The 25,452-nt window shown below is 48.4% G+C and overlaps 2 protein-coding genes across 4 annotated transcripts in view; both read left to right on the top strand.

Moving 5' to 3' along the window:
- LOC111140962 (endoplasmic reticulum-golgi intermediate compartment 1) overlaps window positions 1–8,528 on the top strand; it is a 104,497-nt gene extending 95,969 nt beyond the window's left edge. For all 3 annotated transcript variants that reach the window (XM_022493240.1, XM_022493239.1, XM_022493238.1), the window contains exon 10: window positions 6,581–8,528. In XM_022493240.1, coding sequence (XP_022348948.1) covers window positions 6,581–6,688 — 108 coding nt within the window. In that variant the 3' untranslated portion in view covers window positions 6,689–8,528. The remainder of the gene's footprint in view (window positions 1–6,580) is intronic.
- Window positions 8,529–15,594: 7,066 nt separating this feature from the next.
- LOC111141251 (cone-rod homeobox protein-like) lies at window positions 15,595–23,406 on the top strand. The gene is made up of 4 exons (XM_022493695.1): window positions 15,595–16,168; window positions 18,962–19,283; window positions 22,566–22,706; window positions 23,372–23,406. The coding sequence occupies exons 1-2, from the start codon at window positions 16,001–16,003 to the stop codon at window positions 19,196–19,198; spliced, it is 405 nt and encodes a 134-aa protein (XP_022349403.1). The 5' UTR covers window positions 15,595–16,000; the 3' UTR covers window positions 19,199–19,283; window positions 22,566–22,706; window positions 23,372–23,406.
- Window positions 23,407–25,452: the final 2,046 nt, after the last annotated feature.

Below are 25,452 nucleotides of genomic sequence, written 5' to 3'. Positions count from 1 at the left end.
TGGGAATCAGAAGGACATGTTACAGCAGGAAACAAGGCAACATTGTGAGCATAAATTGTGAGCATTGTGAGCATTTTATCAAATCACCATCACACACACACACCATAAGAAAATAAAACACCTCAACAACAAACTAGCCCACATCATCTGTCCATCTAAGACCAGGTTGGCAGGTCATTTGCAAATTTTCCTGCCCAGATCTGATTACCTTTCACTCATCTATTTGGGTACCTGCAAGGATTGGCCATAGACAAAAGGCATCAGGTACTCGGGTGGGAAGAGGGTTATGGGGGGGGGGACAGTAAAAACAATTGAGAAGAGACAAACGTAAAACTGGGGGAGGTTTTGCCCAGTAAGGCTGTATGAGTAGGGAAGAGACCAGCTTTGTAGCCGGACCCTAATCTCGCCTACTCAGACTTCTCTTGGTGTGTCTCTCTTACCTGGACCATGAGCTCCAGGAAGATAGGGGAGGGCCTTGGTCATCTCTGGTCTCCAGACCAGGGGCAGAGCAGGTAGATGATAAGTGGGCATCAGATACTGAGCAGACAGATAGAGGGGTGTGTACCTTGGCCCACCCCCATTTCATAATAGTTTCTGTTAAGTGAGTGGCACCATGGAGCCCACAATAGCAGCTCAGTTGCTCAGGGTTGGAATGTGTAAAAAACTTCGTTTCCAGTCTTTCCAGACATTTGAACAGAGCTAGATCTTCTAGAAGGTCATGTGCCAGGGACAGATCCCTCCTGCTGGGTCAGCACACAGATCTCTCTGTTGTAATCAAAGTTCCCGGTGCTTGCTTTTCAAAGACAGATTCTGAGACATGGAAGGAGTATGGGAATGGAGCGAGGTCCTTCTTACAAACTATACGTACTTTTACAGCCACACGGCTTCTTACTTCTTAAACTTTGTTCATGGGGTCCTCTTACTTCAGGACATTTGCTATGTAAAACCTAACAGAATTGAGAAAGTAAATACAAAGAAGCCATCTGTGCATGGAGATAGGAACTAAAGGGAGCCTTCAGGTTGGGGGAGAAGCTGGTGGGGGGCTAACAGAAAAAAAGCAGGCCCTTTGCAGCTTTCCAGACCTGGATTCTCCTCACCCTCCCCTATTTGGTAGCTGTGTGACCTTGAACAAGCCTGTCCCTGTCTGAGCCTCTGCTTCCCCATCTGAGAAATGGGGGTCGCCCCATTTCCTTAGTATTTACACAGATGGAATGGGAAGGCAGAAGAAAGTGCCAGCTCAGGCCTGACACATAGAAGGGGCTCAACCGGGGTGGGTTTGGGGGAGGGGAGTGGGTGTCTTGAAGCTGCAGCCCTTGAAAGAGTGGTGGGGAGAGGACTCAGTTCTCCCACCAGGCTCCTGTCCCAGACGGTGGGAGTCGGGGGGACTGGCAGGCTTGACGCTGCTGGATGGAGACCACCACGCCCTCTCCTCCCCCACCTTTCCAGGGCCCAGTCATCATCAGCTTCCCTTCCACAACAGCCCCCACCCCTGTGAAGCCACAGCCTCGGTGTTCTCATCTGCGGCTCCAGTCTGTCTGCCGCCACCGGCATCTGATGGGACTCCAGATTCATTATTTATTTCCTCAGCCTCTGCCTTTTCCATAAGCTTTTCAAGCATTGCTGCCTGGATTAAGGACGGCGAATGAACAGTTCCCAGGCACTTGTGGTACAGCAGGCAGCCATATAAGAGGTCATCTGGGCCCTCACAGGGGGGGCCCCATTTTACAGATGAGAGAAACTGAGGCTCGGAGGGGTGACCTGGCTTTCCTGGTCATGGTATCAGGGCTGGGATCTGACCACAGGAATGTTTACTCTGGAGCCCACAGTCTCCACTCCCACCCCCATGTTGGGGGGTGGGGTTGTGTGTCATGCTTCTCTACTGCCCGATGTGGAAAAGTAAATGGGGGGAGGGGTGATGGACTGGGAAAGCATTCATGTTGGTGGAACAACAGAGGGATTCAGCTCTCCAGCCAGTGCGGGTGGAACACGTCCTTTCCGTATTATAAGGAATTAAGAACCATAATTAAAATGTAAGGGAAACACACACACACACACACACACACACGCGTGCGCGCGCGCACACACACACACACACACACACACACACACGCATGCACCTTCTTTACAAGGTAGACAAGCTGACTTCATTCTAGCCAGAGTAGGAGGTTGGGAAGCTGGTAGAACCACAGGAAGTCTCTGCCAAAGAACAAAGGGGCATTATTGATGACTTCTGATGAAAGCAAAGTAACACGCTCCTCCCAGACTCACCGGGGCCTGGATATCGAATTGTCCTTGCTTCCATTTCCGGAGCCAGGGCTGCTGGCTAGAGTAGGGTTACGCGTGCTGACTGTGGCAGCCCTTCCTGACTCAGTGGCCCTGGCTCCTTCACTGCCCTCCCCTGATGTTGTCCCCCTGCTTCAGGGCCTGGTCGGCGTACAAAACCATGGCAGGGGTGAGGGAGCGAGGGAAGAGGCATTCACTGTTGTGTGTGTGACTCACTTGTTCAATCTGACAGCAGTCCTGAGGGATGAGAATTAGCCTTCCCATTTTTAAAAGTAAGGAAACGGAGGTATAGGGAAGTAAGGCTGACATAAGGGCCCATGAAAGGAGGGATCCCAATCAGAAGTACCTTTGTATCAGGAACTTCTGATATCTTCTTGGCGTTTGGGGTTGAGGTAGAGTCTTGGGGAGATTGGAGAGCTCCCTGACTGGCGAAAGAATGGAAACAACCTCTGGCCTAGGTACTCTGCCCCCGAGAGATAAGCTTCATCACAAACACTTCTTGGCACTTAGCTGAGGAAATATCCTGTTGAAGTCTCAGCTACCCCATCTGTAGAATGGGCCTTTGCAGTGCTTGAGACCTGGGCCACTACAAAGAATCTGTGTGTGGTGCCTGGGACACCTTTGCTGTCCTGTCTTTCTACAAATCGGCTTGTTCTCAGCTCAAAGAGCCAAGTAGAAAAAGGAAAATTGAGACCCAGAGGCTGGCTCTAGGAACTAGGTGGTATTTGACCCATTGTTCTTCTTAGAATGGGTCTCAGATCTTCAGAACATCCCAGATCTTAGTGACAAGGTCAGAGCCTTCTGGTCAACTGCAAGATTAGACTAGGTATTCTTTACTGAGCACCTATTAAATGCTGGGCGCTCCAGAGTAGGACAGATGGCAGGGCTAAGGGTGTTTTCCCCGTGTCGTAGATGGGAAAGGCTACGGGAAGGCTCTCCCAGGCTAGAGTAGGTGAGGGACAGCCACGACTCGGCTTCCCAAGGCTGAGGACTTTCTGCCACCACGGCAGACCCTCCAGCACTCACCTCATCCTCCCCTTGCTCAGGGACCCCTGCTCCAGTGAGGAGGTGTACAATTGGCTTTGTCTTCACTTTTATTCATTTCTATTCATGTTGGCACATCCCTGCGGGTCAGCAAGGCGCCGGGCCGCCATCATGCCTCTCAGCAGCCCTTTCCTTAGATGTTGTTGAGATCTGCTCTACAGATGTGGTGAAGCCTGTTTTCTTGCCCTCACCACTGTATGGCCTATGTCTGATGACAGACACCCTAGCTGGTGCAGCCTCGTGGCTTCAGGTATTTCTCTGTGTTCCAGACGTAGGAACTGTGGCCTTCTCGGGACCCAAGGCGGCCATGACGGGCAGCACCTTGGACAGTCAGAATGTGGTCACCTCCTGGGGTTGGGGTTTGTGTGGCCCTCCCCCACCATGTCAGAATCCAGGGATTCCATGTCAGCACTACAGCCTGAGAGCACCCCAGGACCCCTCTCCTCATGACCGCTGCCTCACCTCACACCCGTCACCGCCTGCGAATAGGAGCGTGTCAGGAAGGCCTGAGCCAGCTAACAGCAGAATAAGGAAAGCAGAGGGTCATAGCGGCATCGAGCAGGTGGCTAGGTTTCTTTCAGCCTTTGAGGTGCCTCGCTCCACCCGGAATGTACCAGAAATCCCCCTCTTCATCTGACCGGGGAGCAGCACCTTCAACAGATGTCAGATAATGGGGGATGTGCTGCTGAGCTGGGCGGCACTGGGAGATGCATATGAAGCTCAGACTGACAGCAGCTCACTCGGGTGGGGTTAGTTGGTTGGTGGCTTGTGTGCACCAGGGCCCCAGCCTCCCCGCTGTGGTGCATTTCTTGGGTACCTCAATGCATGTGTTGTCTCCTCCGGCCCCTGGCTGGCCCAGGGGAAGGAGGTTTCAGACCAGGCGCCAGGTGTTTGTGAATCATTGGCACCCTCGGGTTCCCAAGTGTGTGTGTGCAGTTATAGGGGTGGGGTGTGCATGTCTATGTGTGTGGGTTTTTTTGTTGTTGTTTTTATTATTTGCTTCATTGCACTTAAGTCACCATTTCCTCTTCTCTGATCCAAGCTCTAAAAGCATTCTGCGGTGTAAAATCTCCTATCACCTGACCCACTCTACGGAAATAAACCAGCTGCCCTGCCGTCATCTTCCTTGAAAAATGCCCCCGCGTCATGCTCTGAGGCTGGCAGGGAGAGGCCGTGCCTGCTGAAAACACTTCATAATAATCCCCCCAGCGTCCCCCATCCTCTCTGCTCCCTGGGGGGCTGCTCCAGTTTCTTGGGCTGTTATTACTGGAATGCCAGCTGCTCCACTGCAGCCCGTCCATGCAGACCCACTCCGTCTGTCATGGGCCTCACAGGCCTCTGCTTAGCTCATCTCGTGGAAATATCATTTTAAAAATAAGCACAGGATCGACTGGCACTTCCCTCTCACTCCGCGGTGTCTCCTGGCCTCCTCTGCTTGGCACCGGAGGGTCTGTGAAGGCATGGCCATCTCTCAGAGTCGTCCAGGGATCGAGTGTCCATGGCTGGCCGGCCACCCCATGGCGCCCCCAGGGTGGTCTCGGGAGCCCTCTGGCACTGCTCCGCTGGGCTTCCTCTGAGGCCTGTGGTCCTTGAAGTGCTCCTCAAATAGGGTAGGGGGGAAAGAGTGAGAGCCCTGGAGGCGGACAGACGTCACTCTGCCATGCACTTGCTGCGTGACCTTGGAAAAGTGATTTCCGTGTCTGGGCCCCACGGACGCATGACTGAGGCATGGTACACGGAGCGTGGGTCATAATGGTTCTTGTGGATTGCATCACATATGCGCTCGAGAGGGAGAATAAATTTAAAGTAGCCTTGTAAAGCTTCTGTCAGCTTCTTTGATCTGCCATCGTCTCTACTTCGATTGTTTTATGGGAACCAGAAAGCAACTGATAGATAGGCCAGAATATTTTGAGTGAAATGTAGCCTTACTTCGATGTGTCACAAGTGGAGTCCTGACAGCTTCAAAGCAAAGTCATTTGGTTTGGTGGAGGAGCTTCGTGCCTGAGAAGTGGCAGAGTGTCATGCTAAGAGTGCAGACTCCGGAGTTTCGAACTTTCAGTTCGACCACTAATTACTGTGGCATCGGACCAAGCAATTCAATGTCCCCGGGCCTCAGTAGCCTTGCTGTCACATACATAGAAGAGTAGGGCTTTCAAGGGTTGGCCTGGGGATTCAGGAGGGAGGTGGGAGGGACAAAGCCCTCCAGCCCTGCCTGGCACAGAGAAAGTGCTGTATGAGCTCTGTTTTGTCATACAGGAAGTCATGAGCTACAGACATGTCACGGGTGACATTCCTTGTCATCCCCCCTTCTCCAGCAGTTCTTCACTGGGGGGCAGTTTTCACCTCCAGGGGACATATGACAGCATCTGGAGACATTGGGGTTGTCACAACAAGAGGGAAAGGCTCCTGCTGGCATCTCCTGGGCGGAGGCATGAAGTATGCTCATCTAAGTACCTCGGCGCACAGGACAACCCTCTTGTGGCCATGAATTTTCTGGTCCCCAAAGCAAATAGAGCCATAAGAAGGTCTGCCCTAACACGAGCTCTCTGGTAGCACGAGGCCCCCCATGCTCTGTAGCACTTGGCTTGGTTTTAAGTTTACATTTGTCGGTATGGTCATTTGGTTACTACCCGGCCCCCTGCTACAGTGCACGCTTGGGAGTGAGACGTTTATTTCTCGCTCCAGTCCCTCCAGGCCGGTGCTGCCTCTTCAGCCCCTCCCAGATCTCTGTCACAGTCAGATCTGGGTTCAAGTCCCAGGATTGCCACTTCCTGGCTGTGTGACCTTGGGCCAGTGCCACTGCCTTTCTGAACCTCCACTCCTTCGTCTGCAAGTGGGATTGTAAAAATCTGCTGTGTTTAGAGTGGACGTTAAGACCACAGACTCCAGGGTGAAGACATAGTGAGTTCAAGTCACAGCTCTGCTGCTTCCTGTGTGAACTTACCTAATGAAACCCCTGTTTCCTCACCTATGAAATGGGTCTAATAATCCCTTCCTCATTTGGGTTAATAAGGGATTTAAAGGAGCTGATAATAATTATTTTTATTATTAGTGAGTTCACCCACCAGTAAGTGGGGTTTTTTGTTTGTTTGTTTGTTTGTTTGTTTGTTTTGAGGCCTGAGTATATTCTTGACCCCATTAGTTATGGGGCAGAGTGTCTGTACTTGTCAAGATCATCATCTCGTGATCTGGGAGGGGGCTGGCCTGGCGCTCCATCCAGCCCTGACCTCTGAACTCCCCCCCCCCCTTTCAGATCTGTGCTATCATCGGTGGGACCTTCACTGTGGCTGGCATTCTGGACTCCTGTATCTTCACAGCCTCGGAGGCCTGGAAGAAGATCCAGCTGGGCAAGATGCATTGACGACCCACCCGGCCCCATGGCCAAGGACCCAGGGAGACCGCCAGCCCTGCTTCCGGCGCCCTGTCTCCTCCTGCCCTCTTATCTGGCCCAGGATCTGGCTGCATCCCAAAGTGGGGGTTGGAGGAGGTAGGGGGTGGCTCACGGTTTTGCAGCTACCTCTTTTCCCCATCTTTAATTTTAGGTGAATTACACTGCCTGAAGTTGTGGTGCCCCAGGGAGGTACCCTTCCTGGGAAGCCCCAAGACCAGAGTCAGGCAGGGTGGGCTCGGGGATATTGGGGACAACTCCCAGGAGGTCTGCAGTCCCTTCCTTCTTAGGGGAACAGCCCAGAATCCATGTTGACTAGCTCTCGGCCAGGCTTTGACAATCTTGAAGCTCCCACCATCTGGATGCACCAATCCCTTGGTTTCTCCCCTGGGCAACCAGCCCAGAGACCAGGGCTCTCTGCTTTGGGTCATGCTGCCCAAAGGTGCCTGCACTGGGCACCTTCAAAAAAGGATGGTACTTCCCAGGCGAGCCCCTGAGATGTAGCACCAGAGATAGAACCCTCGCTTTGGCTCTATCCCTTCTTGCCCATCCCAGAGCCCAGGCTCAAGTCCCTCACCCCCACCCATTTCTTTTTCTTCTGAGAAGCAGATGCCCAGTTGTTGGGTAGCAGCAGCGGAGACTCGGGTCTGCCCATTGGAAACTGGGCGGGTTGTGAGTCCCCCTTCCTCTCTTCCCCTTGTTTCTCTGCATCACCACCCCACCAATGTGCCTCAGCCCCTGTGCTGTGTGAAGAGCATCTCTTGGTGGAGGGGCTGGTTTTAACTGGGGAGTCATCCTTTGAACACCAGACATGGTTCGTGCACTTATATCCAGACAGAAAGCATCCTTCAATGTAGCCCTAAGATAATCATGTCTCACCATCTGCCACACGGTTGTCATCAACTGGCAAGGCTTTTGGTGGCGGGGAGCAAAGCAGACCAGTCCTTCTCCTGTCTTTGGACGGCTATCTTCCAGACTCCCGAGGGGTGCACAGTGTTTGGACTTCTCTGTAGCTCCCTTGTGGCCTGCTTGCCATTGAGTTCCCCCATCAGGGGCCACCCACCAACACAACATGTTTCTGGTCCCTAGGGCAGCTCCATGGTCTCCCTCACTTGCTCCTGAGCTGGGTTCCTCCCCTGCTGCTCACCCTCATCCTTCCCCTCTTTAGTCCTGAAAGGGAACGGCCATGGTCCAGGCATGAATTCCACCCAGGGAATTTTAGGTATGCCCTTGTGTCCTAGGGAGAGAGCCGCCTGCCTCTTTTCCATTTATATCAAGATTGTTTGCATACTTTTGTAATTAAGGGGAGTGTCTGGTAGAAGTTTTTAAATTATCTATATGGATAGCTCAAGTCTCTGCCATTTGTAATTTTTGACTCTGGATTGCAATTAGAAAAGTGTCCTGTTCTGCATACAAGTTGACTGATGTTGTGAGTGTAAACTGCATTTGGTTGTCTCTGGTATCTGTGGCCACTTGGATGGATTTTATTTTGTTTTTTTTTCTTTTCCATATTCTGTTCCCCAGTTCCTGAAAGGAGTCTCTTTGGTGTGTGGATGCCTGCACCTGTAGAGGGGTGGGCAGGGTGGGGCGGGGAAATGTGTGGCATGCACATGAGTTGAAATTCTACTTTTATGCTTTTACAAAAAAAAAAACAAAAAACAAAAACAAACTCTTGAGGACATGGGGGATGTCAGTTTCCTATGGAAGAGACACCTCTGACCCGTTATTCTTATAAACAATCTCAAGGGGGAAAATGATTTAGTTCTTTCCCCCCTCCTTGGGCTCAAATAGATTAAAAGGCTGATTTTCAGAAGTATTGCTGTGTATTTCTTTCTACTTGATTGAGGCTGGCTGGTCCCGAGGCTGGGATCATAGTCAGAAGGGAATTTAATTTTAGAGGAGAAAATTTGAGAAATGTGGAAATGATCTGTGAGGATGATCAGAAAGTCAAGACCTCTTAGAGCCAGCCCTTCCTTTATTGAATCCCTACAGAATACGCCTGGATCTGCCAGCTTCTAGCTATGTGGGCCCAGGCCAAGTCCTTGCCACTCAGTGCCCCCTTTCTTTCTCAGGTGAAAATGGGGAGCATAATAAAACAATCTCACAGGGCTGCTGTCAAAATCAAATCTATAATATGTGCAAGTAACTCCTACTGGCTCAGAGCGAGTTCATATATGCAGAAAAGGGTTACATGGCAAATCTTCAAAAATGGTAATTGTTCCATATAGGTATTCTGAAATAGGATCTACTCTCTTTGAGAACAGGGCTGACATGTTTTCCCACAGCTTTGAACCAAGGGCTGCATAAATGAAAAGTGTTTCATAAACTCTTCTCGATTTCCAAGGATCTGGCATTCCTTGTTCAGCCTTCAGCTCAAAGGGAGACCACCATCAGCTATGAGAGGGAGAATGTACAGAGCTATTTACCATCCTGCGGTCCAGTCCTTCAAGGCCCTTGCCTGGAACAGCACAAATGCGGGTCGTTCATCAGAGGTGAATGTGAGAGTGAACCAGTCTGCAAGAAACTCTTCACTGATTCTCCCCATTCTCTCCTTAGCATCCTGTTACTAAAGTTCCCGTGACCTTCAGAGCTAGAGGTCAAGAGTAATATGTCTACTGGTAGTCAAGCATATGTTCCCAAACCTGCTTATGCCAGCTGTGCTTTATGCTGTAGCACTGTGACTTAGCTAACCAGTGAAATGGGATTGAAAAATGAAGGATTCTGGTCCAACTGAGTTGCATACTTTGCAGAGACCTGATAATGGTGAGTTGCAACCCCTTCCCCACAATGCTCCCGAATTAGATATGAGCTGAAAAGACTTGGAGCAGGGGCAGGGGGTGGTGCAGGGGGGATGTCCTTGAGGATTCCACATTCACGTAGAAAAGGTCTCGGTTCTCACTCCACATTAAAGTCACCCAAAACTGGAACTCTCGGGTTGGTTTATGTAAGGACGAAGGTTTATGCAAGGAAACTGAAGATGAACTCCGACAGTTTCTCAATGAAAAACCCTTGCCTCAAAGGGTCAAAAGATGGATGAATGTTTTTAAGTGGACATAAAACGTTTAAGATATGTGTTATTTTTATGATTTCTCTGTTAAACCAATTCTTTCGATTGTCTAAGCAGGAGCAGATGATGACGTTCTTGTGTAAGAGGATTTCTCAATCAGGGATTATAGCACAGACTCATAGAGGCGGTGGTCAGAGGTCAGGGACTGTGCTGGGTCAGGCAGTGGGAAGGGGTTGCAGTCACACAGGAGGGGATGTTACAGAGATGTATCAGGGAAGAGAGCACTGCAAGTCCTGCAGCCCATACTGCTTGGTGGGGGGATAGGGAGGAGGTACCACAGAGCAGGTGTGAAGCTTGGGAAGAAGTGGGATGTAGCAATGGCGCTTATAAGGGACAGCTGTCATTCGTTTTTATTACTATATGTCACAGACTCATTTTTGATTCTTGCCAGAAACAGAGAGACACATTTTCTCAGTGAGGCAGGCCACCACTGGTCCTAATCCCTTCTTAAGGAATTGGCTCATTAGTGGCTCCAGGAGATAGCTGCCGTGGTCCAGGAATGTGAGAGGGGGACTGTGTGAAGGAGAACATTCCCCAAGACCTTTTTCCCTCCCCAGCAGTTGTCTTTGGCCAGTCATGTAGTGATGAGGTCATGCACTTGATTCTGACCAAATTAAGTTATTATTATCTTCACTCTTGTAGAAGTAGCTACCAACGGCTGGGCATTCTCCACACACCAGGCGAGGAGTGATTGTTCAGGCCTGGTCTTTCCCAGCCCTCACAGCCATCCTACCGTCCCCGGTGGGTATTCCCTCCTTTTTACAAAGGACAAAACAGAATTAGTAACTTTTCTCCATCACACAGCCAGCAGGTGGTAAAGTTGGAATTCAAACTCATGTCCACCTGACCCCAGGGTTATGAAGAATTGTATGGTTCTGCCTCAGTCCCCAAGAGCATCTTATCCACCTCCAAAGAGGGGAACTGACCCCCACCCCACAAAAAAGGGGAAATTGAAAGTGGTGAGGGTACTTTGTTTTTGTTTTCTTCCTTTTTAATAAACCTGCAAGGGAAGTTAAATTGAACATTTGGGGATCCTCTTAAATATGTAAGGCCCTTAAAACATTTTAATTGCACAAATGATACATGCTCACGGCCCCATTGGAGGAAAATCAGAAAAGAGAAAAAAAGGAAAAATTAAAGTGGGCCCTGATTCCGCTAATCAGAGGTAATCATTAACATTGTAGTGATATCCTTCCATAAACAAAATGGGATCATGCTATTAATATTATTATTATTATAATGTTATTATTAGTTTACTCTTCACAATAGACCTCATCCTATATCAATGACTATGGGTCTCATCGTTATCTTTATCGGCTGCAAGATAACAATAAGCATATTGATTATCTAATGGTGGATCGTGTTCATCCTCTGCTTCCGTCTCATTCAGAACATATTTGGGGCACTTGGCTGGCTCAGTCAGTAGAACATGTGACTCTTGATCTCAGGGTGATGAGTTCAAGCCCCATACTGGATGTGGAGCCTACTTAACAAAACAAAACAAAATTAAAAACAAAATCATTCAGAACCTGTTTTTTTTTTTTTTCTTAAAGATTTATTTACTTGAGAGCACGCAAGAGTGTGGGCATGGGGGTAGATAGGGACAAAGGGAGAGAGAGAGAGGATCATGGAGCAGACTCCCTGCTGAGCAGGGAGCTCGAGTTGGGGCTCAATCTCTTGACCCTGAAATCATGACCTGAGCCAAAATTAAGAGTGGGATATTTAACTGACTGAGCCACCCAGGCACCCCACAGAACCTGGTTTTTTTTTCACCAGTAAAATGAACAATTCAGAGGATTGTTTACCAGATTAAATAATGTGACATTTTTAAAACTTAGCACAATGCCTGACATTAAGTGCTCAGCCAAGTAAGATTAGCCATTACTATTCAATAATTTCTACCATTTATTAAGTGCTTACTTTGTGCCAGATATCATGCTAGGGGTTCATTTAATCCTGCCACCAAACCAATGAGGTAAATACTATTATTCCCATTTTTCTGATGAGGTGAGTGAGTAACCAAGAGGCTAAATATCTTACCCAAAGCTACCCAGCCAGGAAGTGATGGAGATCCAAACCCAGGAAACGAGAATCAGGGCTCACATATTTCCCACTATACCACCTTCTGCCTCAGAGACACAAAAATATTCCCCAGGCATTTCCTCTGTGCTAGCACTGTCCTCAGCCCCTGAATTCTGTACTAGTTGCTGTGCATGCTTCTAAGGGTGGACATGAGACGAGATAGTAGCCGATCCCACCAAGGCCTCATTAGAGTGACTCTCAAGATTTTAACTGGTTATGTCATTGCACCTGTCTTCATTTTACTGAGTGTGGGGTGAGGGGTGTAAAGAAACACCTTCCTGTGGGGCGCCTGGGGGCTCAGGGGGTTAAGCCTCTTCCTTTGGCTCTAGTCATGATCTTAGGGTCCTGGGATCAAGCCCCGCATCGGGCTCTCTGCTCAGCGGGGAGCCTGCTTCCCCTCTCTGTCTCTGCCTGTTTCTCTGCCTACTTGTGATCTCGCTCTCTCTGTCAAATAAATAAAATCTTAAAAAAAAAAAAAAAAAGAAAGAAAGAAAGAAAGAAAGAAAGAAAGAAAGAAACAACCCCTGCCCTGGAGATCATGAACATAACTTGATTATCCTGGGTTGTAACAGTCTGTCCTCACGGTGACCTATAATACTGTGAGTTTAATGTGTACAAAGTTGAGCTGATACACTCAGGTATTCCAAAATGACTACCGTAGTGGCTTAGTTTACACTTCCATCACCTCCACAGTTGCCATTTCTTTTTTGTGGTGAAGACATTTAAGATCCTCCTTTCTTAGGCTTCTCGCCCACCCCCCAACCTCCTCACTCTGGGAGCCTGACGGCCTTTCGGTTGCTATTGCCTCAACAAGTTTCACACCGCTTACTCTGCTGCCATAGCTTCTCCAAACAGCCGAGGTGTTGGCCATTGTCCCTGAGTCTGAGAGCCACAAGTTTCCAACACTGACTGCGCGCATGCGGGGGCGGGGGGGGGGGGGGGGTGGTCCTGGAATGAGACCTAAAATAGGACCCAGCAGATTCAGGGACCATGGCAGATGCCCGGTTCATCATGAGTATGAGTAAATGCTGGTGTTTAACATGTGTATCACCATATTCCTGAAGACACTAATAAACGGAGAGCAGGGGACCTGCCTGAGTCTGGCAAGACAAGCTCCTCTCTGAATTTCAGGGTGTCCTTCTGTTAAGTGAGCACCACAAAATGTTCTCATATATGCCACAAAGTAGGAGCTCGATACATATGAACTGAATGAATGAATGAATTCTTTCGATAATTGAGTCGATCCAACACTGGGAGTCTCCCGCACAGCCAGACCTTTCATTTCCAGTAGCCTGATTAGCCTGTTTAGTCCGTGGGGCGGTGGCCGCGCCTGGGGGCGGTCTTCCCATGAGGGGAGGCGGAGTCCGGATACGACTGGGCGGGGCGCGACGGGCAAGCGAAGGGCACCCGCCAGAGAGGGCAGTCTCCGGAGGGCAGATTCTGGAGGGCAGGGCAGGGCAAGGCAGGGCAGACTCAGGAGCCGCAGGGTAGACTCGGGAGGGCAGGGCAGGGTAGACTCGGGAGGGCAGGGCAGGGTAGACTCGGGAGGGCAGGGCAGGGCAGACTCAGGAGCGCAGGGTAGACTCGGGAGGGCAGGACAGGGCAGACTCGGGAGGGCAGGGTAGGGCAGAGCAGACTCCGGAAGGCAGAGCAGACTCTGGAGGGCAGGGCAGGGCCACGCCGCACTAGCCTGTAGGTGAGATCCTGCTTCAGGGGGTGGGGGTGGGGGGTTTCCCCCTCAAGGTGCGCGGATTGTGTTTACATCAAACAGAAAGCTTACAGTTTGTGTCACTGGGAGTTAATACCCAAGGTCTGAAAGTGAGGACTCATGGATGTGAGGCCCCAATTTAGGGCTGTCCTGGAGCAAGCCCCTCTTCTTTCATTAGGAATAACGGCTTACTGTAAGTGAATTCTAAACACTCCCAACGGACTAACTCATTTAACCCTCATAACAACTGTATGAGTCACCTGCTAAGATCATCCCCATTTCACAGATGAGAAAACTGAGGCTCAGAAACATGGAGGCATCTCCCCAACATCCAGCCACATGAAGAGGCGCTTGGGTCCAGGTCTGATTCTACAACCCCAGCTCTCCCCACTGATGTGGGAAACAAAGGCAGAAGAAAAATTATTAAATTTCCTTACTACTCAAAGCCCACTGACAAGTCTTTAAAACAGGTAGAGTGACATTTCTCTAGGGACTCAATTGCCTCAATGTTAATACTTTGCTAAAGGCAAAAGGCAATCTTAGCCCTACCCCCAGGATCCTGAAAGTCTACTTTAATGTATAGAAATTTCTTTGGAAACTTCCTTTATCTCTATCTCCCCCCCCCCTCCAAGATGCGTGTTGGTAATCATTCCCCAAGCATACTGCTCACTATATACAGCTGAAGGGTCTCATGACTAAGGTTTTTTTTTTTTTTTTAAGATTTTATTTATTTATTTGGCAGAGAGAGATCACAAGTAGATGGAGAGGCAGGCAGAGAGAGAGAGAGAGGGAAGCAGGATCTCTGCCGAGCAGAGAACCCGATGCGGGACTCGATCCCAGGACCCTGAGATCATGACCCAAGCCGAAGGCAGCGGCTTAACCCACTGAGCCACCCAGGCGCCCATGACTAAGGTTTTATTAGACAAAAAATGACCTTTTCCCCATAATATCTAGCCCCCTCAAGGTCCTGGTAACCTTGCTTCCAAAATCCTTTTTTTTTTTTTTTAAGATTTAATTTATTTATTTGACAGACAAAGAACACAAGTAGGCAGAGAAGCAGGCAGAGAGGGAGGAGGAAGCAGGATCCCTGCTGAGCAGGGAGCCTGATGCGGGGCTCCATCCCAGGACCCGGGGATAATGACCTGAGCCGAAGGCAGAGGCTTTAACCCACTGAGCCACCCAGGTGCCCCGCTTCCAAAATTCTTTAGAGATTTATGCTACCCCTGACCCCCTCCAAACTTGAAAGTTTATCATCAGCCATTCCTCACGACTCCAGTGCAGCTCTTTCTGTCCATGGGTCCTGTCCTTGTGCTTTAATAAAATCACCTTTTTGTACCAAAGACATCTCAAGAATTCTTTCTTGGCTCTTGGCTTGGACCCCCAACCTTTTTCCTACATCACCCAGAAGGACTAAAAAACTGGGGGAAAAATTTGCAAGACCAGGTTGTTGGTTCTCACAATCTCCAAACATTGTTGCACCTCAAAATCTTTGGTTGGGCGGGAGGAGGGGAGTGCTTGCTTTAAAACCTGGACCTATAACTGCCTGGTTTCATAGGACTGTGATGGATCACAAAAATTTCCATTTTGAACAAGCTTCTCTGATTCTGAAGGAGCAGGTCAGCGGACTGCGTTTGGATCATCATGAATGCCCAAAGCATCCAACAACTAACATTTCACAGCTAAATCACCTCAGGGTAGGGTAAGAAGAGGCAAAGAAAGAGGTTGGAATAAGAAAGAGACTCTGGTGAGCCTATTTTTAAAACACTAGTAGGTCTCTAATGCAGGCCCTAGAGAAGTATGCCTCTTCTCCCCAGCGGTGCCAACTCTTCGTGGGTCCTAGCGGGACCCCGGAAGCCCCACAGCCCTGAAACGGCCCCCTTGGAACGAGGCGCTGCCACCCACCCCAAGTCGCAGGGGGCGCCACTCAGTCTCGCTCCGACAGGAAGGGGGCTCCGCTTCCTTTCTACGCTTGCGCGGCAAGGAAGCCCTCACTTCCGGCCTTGCGCGTTCAGGGCCCGAACCTAACGGGCGCAAAAGGTGAGTAGAGGTTGGTGTTTTGTCCGAGGGAGAAGCTCTCCGCCCTGCGGATCCTTCCCCCACGTTCTGGGAAGATCTCTTTGCGTGACTTCCGACTCGGCATTCTTGTCTTGCTCGAATCTTCCTCCCACAGTCAGCCTCGAGGTCCCAGTGCCGCCCTCTTCCCATGGCCCCTCTGGTCAGGCAGGCACTCCCCAAGCTTGCCTTACTCTGTAACACTCAGACCCTTCGCTTCCCCGATTCTCCTCCTTCAGTCACCTCCTCCCGAGACCACCTCCCGCAGAGTCCCTGTGCAGCGATGGGGAGGAGTGTCTTGGGTGGAGAGCAGGCCCTGGTACCCAACTGAGCACCCTCCCCCTCCTTCCCACGCCTCTCTTTGCAGACGGTCAGCATGAAGTTCAACCCCTTGGTTACCTTGGACCGCAGCAAAAACCGCAAACGCCACTTCAATGCGCCCTCGAACGTGCGCCGGAAGATCATGTCTTCCCCACTCTCCAAGGAGCTGCGGCAGAAGTACAACGTCCGCTCTATGCCCATCCGCAAGGACGACGACGTCCAGGTTGGTCTCCCTCAGGCTCTCGTTACCCAGCTGCATGTCGCACTGGTGCCGCCTAAGAATGTCATGTGTCCTAGGACGTAGGGAAGTTGTAGACTCTTAATGTCCTCTGGAACCCTGGCAATTAATGTTACCCGGCAGATGTATCCGACCGGAGATGGAGCCCACAGCCACCAGTGTGCCTACCCGGCTTAACTTAGAGCTTTCAGATGCAATCCCTTAATAATAATGACTGTTTTAAAAATCTTATTTATTTATTTGACAGATAGATCACAAGCAGGCGGAGAGGCAGGCAGAGAGAGGAAGGGAAGGAGGCTCCCTGCTGAGCAGAGAGCCCAACTTGGGGCTCGATCCCAGGACCCTGGGATCATGACCTGAGCTGAAGGCAGAGGCTTTAACCCACTGAGCCACCCAGGTGCCCCAATAATAATGACCGTTTAAGAAAAGTCGTATACTAGCCAAGCAAAACTTTGCTTTTCGATTTAGTCCCCTAGCTGCAAGTTTCCCAGGCATTGCTCAGGGTGGCTCTTGGAACCAGATTCTCCAGGAGAAAGTGCCATGATAAGAGTAATGTTTCCTTAGTATTGGGTTTAGCAGGGGCTGGGCATTGGGTGGTACTGGATTTGGCAGAGAGACTAGGGAAGCAGCAAGTCGGAGGCATGAACTTATGAAAGAGAACAATCCTTGTGAGAAAGTGAAGCTGTCTTGTTCTTCCTAGAGCTTCGGATGTGTGGTAAGAAAGAGAGAGAGAGGGATGACTAAAATAGAGGGGTAGATTAACTCCTTGAAGTAGTATTTAAGGGACAAGGCACTGTTCTAGACACTAGCGGTAAGCAGGACTGACTAGGCACCTGTCAACATGGAGCTCAACATTTTAGAGCAGAGATTCCCAGCCTCAGCACTGTTGACATCTTGGATAGGATAGTTCTCCGTTGTGGGGAGCTTTCCTGTGCATGGTGGGATGTTTAGCTGCATCCCTGACCTCTCCCCACTAGATGCCGGTAGTACCTCCTCACATTTGTGACAAACAAAAATATTTTCAGGTGTTGTCAAATGTCCCTGGGGGCCAAATTCACCCGTCCCCTTCCCCTAATTGAGAACCATTGTTTTAGAGAATGAAATGGGGGTAAGACTAAGGGATTTGGGGTATCTTCCAGGGCACTGGGACGCTTTGAAGCTTCGAGGAACATTTTGAGGAGAAGCTTGAAACAAGGGGATAATTTGGCCTGAGGGAATGACAGGAATAGAGTGGGAAGAATAGTTGAGAGGTATGCTCAACAGTTGCAACTTCTCTTCTGGGTCCTTCCCATCAGACGTGTTCTAGAATGGGGGAATTGCAAATGCATAGAAGGGCTAGGTAGGCACATTAAAAAAGAGATGTTGGCTGATGGCAAGAAAATAGCAACTGGAAAGCTCATGCCTCATTTAAAGAAAATTGTGGTGTACCTTCAGCCCACCACTACCATGGGAAATGCTGGCTCCCTATTGTCAGATTCTTGATTTTGCAAGAAAACTGGAAAGTTTAGATTCTCTTCCAGGCCTCCCATTTCCTTCCAGCTACTACTACAGAGTAGCAGCTGCCCTCTTCAAAAGTGTACTCAAAAGAGTTGCCTACACTTCCTCACCTCCCCATTTATGCCTAGACCCTCTCCAGTCTGATCTGTATCTCACTACCTAATAGAAGGCTGCTTTTGGCTGAGATCACCAGTAACCTATTTTGTGACTAAATCCAGTGCACACATCTTGGTCTCATGCTTGACTTTTTCAGCAGCATTTGGCATAGGTAGCACTGCCTTCTTGAAATAATCTGGCTTTTTGGTTTCCGTGACCATTCAGGCTCAGTTTACTTTTGACTTCTCAGATTCCCTTGCTCGTCTCTTCTGATCTCTGATTGCTGGAGTTTGTCAGGGTGTGCATGTGTTCTAACATCTCATCCTGCGTACATTGCCTCCCTGGGTGATAATATCTATTCCAAGATCTAAATGTCTGCCCTGTGCTAACAACTCCTTTTTTAATATACCAGCCCAAACCACTTTCCAGAGCACAAGCCTGTAGATCTAACTACATGTGCAACATCTCCTAGTCGTCTAAGCTTTCAGTCTGGAAGTACTCTTGACTGGAACACTGTCTCTAATCTGCTTTTCCTCCCATCTTTCACACTTCAGTAAGCAACACTTTTTCACTTGCCTGTGTCATAAACCTTTCAGTTCTCCCTAATGTCTCTCTCTTCCTAACCCGTGTCTAATCTCTTACTTAATTTTGTTGATTCTATCTCTAAAATAAGTCTTAATGCTGACCATTTCTTTACATTTCCAGTTCAAGACACTCCAGCTTTCACTCTTACCCTGGTCAGGCATTCTTCACAGAGGGGCATTTTTTGCAAATTAGATTCTGCTTAGAACCTATCATGTCAAGCAGTGCTTGACTGCTTACTATAAATCTAAAATCATTGACAACAAGGCCCCGTGTGTCCCAGTCCTGGTCTGCTTGCCCAGCCTCGTTTCAGCCTGTTATGCCCCCATATGCTCTGTTCTTCAGACACACTGGCCTTTTCAGGTCCTTAAATATGCTTTGATCTTTCCACCCTCAGGGTCTTTGCCCAGAACGCTCCCTTTGCCTGGAGTGCTCTTCCTTCTCCCTTTTACCTGACTTCTCATTTTCAGATGTTATCTTAAATGTCAGTTCCCCAGAAAAGCCTTCCCAGATACATTAATCAACATGGTATCATTACACCTTCTACTTGTATTTGCTTCCTGGCAGTGAATAAAATTTGATTTTATTTCTTTTTAAACTGAGGCATACTGGGTCCACCTTCAGCTGCTGGAGCTCGTCTTCCTCTCGACCATGTACCCCGACATCCGCCTGTGCCAGCACCTGTCTGCGCTCACCCTGCTCCCTGAGTCCAGGATCCAGGTGTGGTTCCAGAACAGGCGTGCCAAGTCAGGGCATCACAGCTGGAAATACTTCAACCCTCAGCCAGCTCAGAGCTTTGACTCCACCACTCTGTTCGTGAAACTGAAGCAAAATGATTGAAGTCCCAGCTGCCTTTTGAGATAATGTGAACTGCCCGCCGCATCTCAACAGGGTTGGAGAGGGCATCTCTGTCCTAGCTCTCAAGGTTAGAATTTTAAAACCTATTCTCTGTAGACACTGATTGAAAGCTGGGCTCATGAGAGGAACCACATCTTTTCTGCCTTTGGGAACTCTTGAGGATTCTAGGCGAGTTCAGAATAAGCTCAGAGGAGCCATGACAGCCAAGGAGACACACATCAGAATTCTGTCCTTTCCGGCTTCTATATTAAGTCCACGTCAAGGTCCTCTTTGATGAGGGCTTGCCGGTTCTCTGGCCTGTGAAGCTCCTTCACTTTTTGCTGGTGAACCTTTACTCTCGCTTAGTTCTCCTTTCTCTGCAGCACACTGCTCCTCCACCCCCTGTAATTGTGGCATTAATTTTGACCTGTGCACCTCTAGATCAGGACATTCAATTCGGTTTGAATTCCTGCTCCTTCTTGCCAGTTCTCTTATTTTTTGGGTTGGTTTTTTAGAACTCATTATCTTCTTTGCAAGGACACTTCAGCTTGGCCCAGTTTTGCCTTGTGCTCGGCAGCTCCCTCCTTCCCGTGCTTCCTCCAAGATGGTATGCTTAACTTTCTCTAACCCATCTCCTTCATCCTCATCCTGTGCTCAGGAGTGACTGCTTTTTAATGCAGCCTGTCATCTTTACATTTATTTGTAGTTCCGGTTATTCTGTATCCGGATTATTTCAAGAGTCCTTGCCTCTAGCTTCTCAATTTTTTACAGATTACTGTCTTTAGAAATCTGTAGTAGCCTCCATTTGCTATCAAATGATGGAAGCCTTTCCGTTCCTGTCCCAGACGACTAAATGATCTCTCTAGTAGCAGTGCAGTTTTGCAGATCTTATGGTCACCCGTGCACAATGTATGTCTGTCCCAGAGCCACTCCTTTCCATTTCGGAACCAAATGAATACCTTTCTCTTTCAAAACACTTGTGGTCTCCACCCCGCCCCCTTCTGTGGTCTGAAACTTTCTGTAATCATGATTTTGTACCTGTTACTTCAGTCACTCCAACATTCCCCTTAGCTCTTGTTACTATACTTCTGTACAATGTTAGCGAATTATTAAATGATTCCACAAATGAAAAATAAATAAAACTGAGTCATGATTTACATATAGTAAAGTGCACAGGTGAGTTTTGGCAGATGAAAAGCCATGTAGCCATCACCATAGTTAGGATCCAGTAAGTTTCTGTGTGCCCTACTCCAGTTAGTGATTACATATTTGCGTGTTTATTGGTTAACTGCTTGTTACCCATTAATTAAGATGAAGCCAGAGAATTTCTCTTTTTTGTTGCCTGACCTCAGTGACCTCATCTCTGGTGAACTCATTATCTTTACTGTAAATAGCTTCCATCCCTCTGTTCCACTGAAAGCACACTAGCCATGATCACCAGTGACCAGCTTGTCACATTTGTTCCTTTATCCTTCTTCTAAATGACCTTTCCTTGGCTGTAGTACCCAACATTCCCCCAGTTACCCATTTTCTGTGGCCACTTCAGTCTTCCTTATAAGCTTTTCCAAAATGTTGGCTTTCCTCAGATTTCTACAGTCTGCCCTCATACCACAAGCTCCCTGAACAAAATTAGGCTCTGAGTTGCCATCTTCGGAGGACTCCCAGGTCTTCGTTGCCGACCCATTTGGTCTTCCAGCTGTGATTGGAATTCTGCACTAGAATATCATGATACACCTCAAACTCAGCATGGTCCCAACTATACTGTTTTCTCCTAAAATGTTTCTTCCTGGGGCGCCTGGCTGGCTCAGTGGGTTAAGCCTCTGCCTTCAGCTCAGCTCACAATCTCAGGGTCATGGGATTGAGCCCCACATTGGGCTCTGCTCAAAAGGGAACCTGCTTCCCCCCTCTCTCCCTGCTTGCCTCTGCCTACCTGTGATCTCTGTCAAATAAGTAAATAAAATCTTAAAAAATAAAATGTTTCTTCCTCCATGTTCCATGCCTCTGGGAAAGGCATATCCATCCATCCAGTTGCTCAGCCAGACTCCGTCTTTGCCTCTTCTTCCCCTTTCTAGGCCAGCGGGGTTAGTCTTGTCCTAGCCCTCTCCTCTCCTCACTGGGTCTAGTGTTTGTCCAGTTCTCTTTAATCAGGGTGTTCCTTTGGACTTAATTTATTAATGTCTTTCTTCTGTCTTAATGATGTTGGTCAAGAGGGGCTTTTTCACACACTTTTCCTTGTGAGAGTCTCTGGTCATATAGAGTGGTGGATTTTCAGTGACGCGTGGCTATTCTCTCTTTAACCTGAAAAATCACCTTAGTAAGTAAGCTGAACAATCTAAATAGACATTTTAGGAGTGTTGAGATAGTCTAGCATTTTATATGTGCTATTTCCTTCATGTTTCTTAAAATCAGCATCAGCTCTATTGTGGCTCCTGTTGAATAGGCTTGTGCCTTCAGGGAAACCATACTCTAGTTGGTCTTGAATAGTGTTGGAGTGTGAGTAAGATTTTTAGTATGTGAGAAGAGCCCAAGAGATTTAAATTTAACATTTTAATTTTTTTCTGACTGTAAAATATTTGTGTTAATTATAGAAATCTTGAAATTTGGGGGCACCTGGGTAGCTCAGTCAGTTGAGTATCTGACTCTTGATCTCAGCTGAGGTCTTGATTGCAAGGTTGTAAGCTCAAGCCCCACACTGAAAAAAAAAAATCTTGAAATTTGGAAGAATAATACATTTCTTTAAATCCTACTTCCTGGCAACCATTACTGACACTTAGATACATTTACATCCCATTGTGTTATATGCCATATGCCTGAAACATATGCATACAACATTCACACTGTATTTCATATAAAGCTTTGTTTTCTTTTTTTTTTTTTCCCTAAAGGTCCTATCATGAGCATTTTCCTAGGTCATAAGTTATTCTTTGAAAGCACAGATTTTAAATGGTTGCAGGAGAGTCTCAGTAGAGTATCTTTAACCATCCTCCATTTAATCTCTTGAGAATGATTATATTTTTTCTTTCTTAAATTTTATTTCCTTTTATTTGAGATAGAATTGATATATAAGACTATTAGTTTTGGGTGTGCAGTGGTTATACTTTTTTACTCTCAGGACTAGTTCTGTGGTGGCTATTCTAGTTCAAGGAATTTTTTGTTTCAGTTAAGAAAGAAATTCAGGTGAAGAATTTTCACCTGACTTAGAACAATACAGACCAGATTTATAGCCAAAAAATAGCTGACTTTTGACTGCTAGGGTTAATCTGCTTTTGTGCAAAAAGTTATATGTTAGCCTGTGTATTCCTGATAGTTTCCTCACTGTAACATTCACATGTTAGAATGGGGAGAAATTCTCTTTTGTGTTTTCTCTTAGGTGGTTCGAGGACACTACAAAGGTCAGCAAATTGGCAAGGTGGTCCAGGTTTACAGAAAGAAGTATGTCATCTACATCGAGTGGGTGTAGCGTGAGAAAGCTAATGGTACAACTGTCCATGTGGGCATTCACCCGAGCAAGGTATGGCCTGGGACCGAGCAGTGGTAGCAGCTGTGTAGCTGCTTCTAGAGGGAGGTCAGGCAGGCTTGATCAATTCTTTGGCCTAGTGATACCTTCAAGGACCCAGATTCTTTTCTTGTCTGTTTTGTCATCCTTGGTGAAGGCTGTGTTCGAGCAGGTTGCAAGAGGGTTCCAGGTATTGTGAGCATCACTTTGCTACTGGGTGATGTCCAGGGGGAGAAGAGAGACCATCTGTTCCTGTGGCCCTCACGCCCACCCGGTGGAATAGGCTGTTCTTCATTTGCACTCCTATGTCATGCACTGTATTATAGGGTCTTTCTCCTCCACTCTTTGAGGTAGGGGCCGAGTGGTGAGGGTCTTTCTTATCCTTAAGGTCTATGATCCAGTAGCTGGTCGGAATGCAGAAGTTTAAAAAACAACAAATTTTGCTGACCAAAGGGTGATAGACGAACAAGAAACATGTTGGTAGTATAATTTTCCCAGCCTAAATAATATTTGATATCACTAAACTATCTTAACTGGTTCTCTTAGGAGTTACGGGTAGGAGGGTGGGTAGCAGAAGGAACCCAAACTGCTATTGTTTGGAAAAGCTCTTCAGTAGAAAATAATTATAAGTTCTTTCCTTAAAAAAAAAAATAAAGATCTGTTTTCTTACTCTAAAACAGGTGGTTATCACCAGGCTAAAGCTGGACAAAGATGGGAAAAAAATTCTTGAACGCAAAGCCAAATCTCGACAGGTCGGAAAAGAGAAAGGCAAATATAAGGAAGAACTTATTGAGAAAATGCAGGACTGAACATAACCTGTTGTGTGTTAGGGTCCGTGATCAAAGGAACAAGACTGATACAAAGCGAAGGTCAAGCAAAGCTTTATTTCACCCCAAGCATCAAGGATCAAACTGACCGGTCAGGGTTGTCTCTTATGAAAAGGTGACGACGATGACCCCGGCAAGTCCGCTCCCAACGTGGCTGCTCTGGACGAGGCCTTTCTGCAGATGAGGCCACTCCGGACGAGGCCACTCCCAGGATGAGGCCGCAGCTGATGAGGTCGCTCCTCAGACAGGGCTGCTCCCCGAACAGGGGCTGCTCCGGCGAGGCCGCTCCCCAGACAAGGCTGCTCCCAAAAAGAGGCCACTCTGGAGGAAGCCTCTTCCCAGACGATGTTGCCTCCCACAGGGCTGCTCACCGAGGAAGCCTCTTCCCTGAAGAAACCGCTCCCCGGAATGTGGAGCTGGCTGTGGCTCAGGGTGTCAAGGCCGCTCCTGGCGGCGAGGCCATTCTCGGCGAGGTTGCTGGCGTCTACTCCGTTCCCCGTATCCACTGCCAAGGGCCGTGGTGTGTGGGCGGGGCGTCTCGGGGCCGCTGGTGGCTCAGGACCGCTGGCGACTGGGCTGCTCCCCGCGGCGCTGCCAAGGCCGTGGTGTGTGGGCGGGGCCGCTGGCGTCTCGGGGCCCCTGGGGGCTCTTCTAGCTCTGACAAGAGCTGTTACAACTCTCACAGCTCTTACAAGAGCTGTTACAGCTCATACAGCTCTTACAAGAGCTGTTACAGCTCTCTCTCTTCTGCTCCCGCCAACTCTCCTTCTTCTGCTCCTTCTTCCTTCTTCTTCCTCTGACAGCTCTCCTCCTTCTCCCTTTCACCAGCCTCGCAGACCAACCTTTATGGGGGTGGTTGAGCCCCGCCCCTACACAGGTAGCCAATTGAATCCCAATTTCCCCAGTGGATATACCCACGCCCCACCGGTTGGACGTCTCCTCCCGGCCTGCCCCGCCCCTACTTCTGGGGGCCACAAGCTAGTTCCTCTGGGAGGGGCAGGCCCTTACATTGTGCAAGCATGGTTTACTGTAGACCTTTAGCCTGGTGTGTGTTCCTTTGAAACTTTTCAAGATGTCTGCCAGACATTTCCTCTTCTTCCTGTTTTGCTGTTGATAATGTAGCTTTGTAAATCCGCTTTTGCTGTTTTGATAAATAATTTTTATGAATAACAGTTGAAAAGGTTTCTTAATTCCAAGGGGAATTTGCATTGTTTTATAGATAAAATTCATTTTACTATAAATCCCTTGTTGCCATTCTTTCCTATGTTTAATGTACTGAGCAGCGGAATAGCAGTGGTAGGATGGCTCTCTCCTCATGCTAGGACCCTCATGCTGATGGGGTGGATAGGACAGGGCTCTGGTCCCTAATTCAAGGGTTTGTCCCACTCAGAGGTAGTCATGATGTGAACTGGCACGTACAAGACCTCACTGAGTGGCTGGTGATGCTCTGCACATCTGTCTCAAGTCTGATGGATTACTCCCTGGGCCCTTGCCTCTCCCTTGTGCTCCAGCCCGACCAAATGGCATGCAGCTCCCTGACCACGTTGCCCTTCCCAAGGTCTTGACTTTGCAAGTGCGTTTCCAAATGACTGAAACGTCTTTCCTCTCACCTGGAGCTAGCTAAGGAAACTGACGACAGCCTGGAGTCCAGCAAGATTGGTTCACAGACAGATTATGTTTGTCCTTCTGTTTTCATAATTTTACTAGGTCAGTTGCCAACATTTAAAAGTTCAGGGATTTCACAGAGAAATCCAGCTCTTGTTTCATCCAGTTACATGGGACCCTGATCTGATACAGTATCCATTGCGTGGAGCTCAGAGGCTGGCTGCTCCCCATCCAGTCTGCACCATTCGTGTCCCCAACTTGCCGGGCCCCCACTTGGCATCTTGAATTTTAGGCTCCAGATCTAACTGCAGCCACCCTAACATGAGTTT

Source organism: Enhydra lutris, unplaced genomic scaffold (genome assembly GCF_002288905.1).
Source record: "Enhydra lutris kenyoni isolate GAN:26980312 unplaced genomic scaffold, ASM228890v2 scaffoldscaffold5, whole genome shotgun sequence".
In the NCBI taxonomy this organism is placed as follows: domain Eukaryota; kingdom Metazoa; phylum Chordata; class Mammalia; order Carnivora; family Mustelidae; genus Enhydra; species Enhydra lutris.
Note: the sequence above shows the minus strand (reverse complement) of the source record. Positions and strands in the feature narration are given on the sequence as shown.

Excerpts from the sequence above, each read along its gene's own strand:
- LOC111141251 (XM_022493695.1), top strand. The coding sequence starts at position 16,001 with ATGAAGTTCAACCCCTTGGTTACCTTGGACCGCAGCAAAAACCGCAAA. Across the intron at positions 16,169-18,961 it reads GCAAGGACGACGACGTCCAG|GCATACTGGGTCCACCTTCA; the intron begins GTTGGTCTCCCT and ends TTTTAAACTGAG.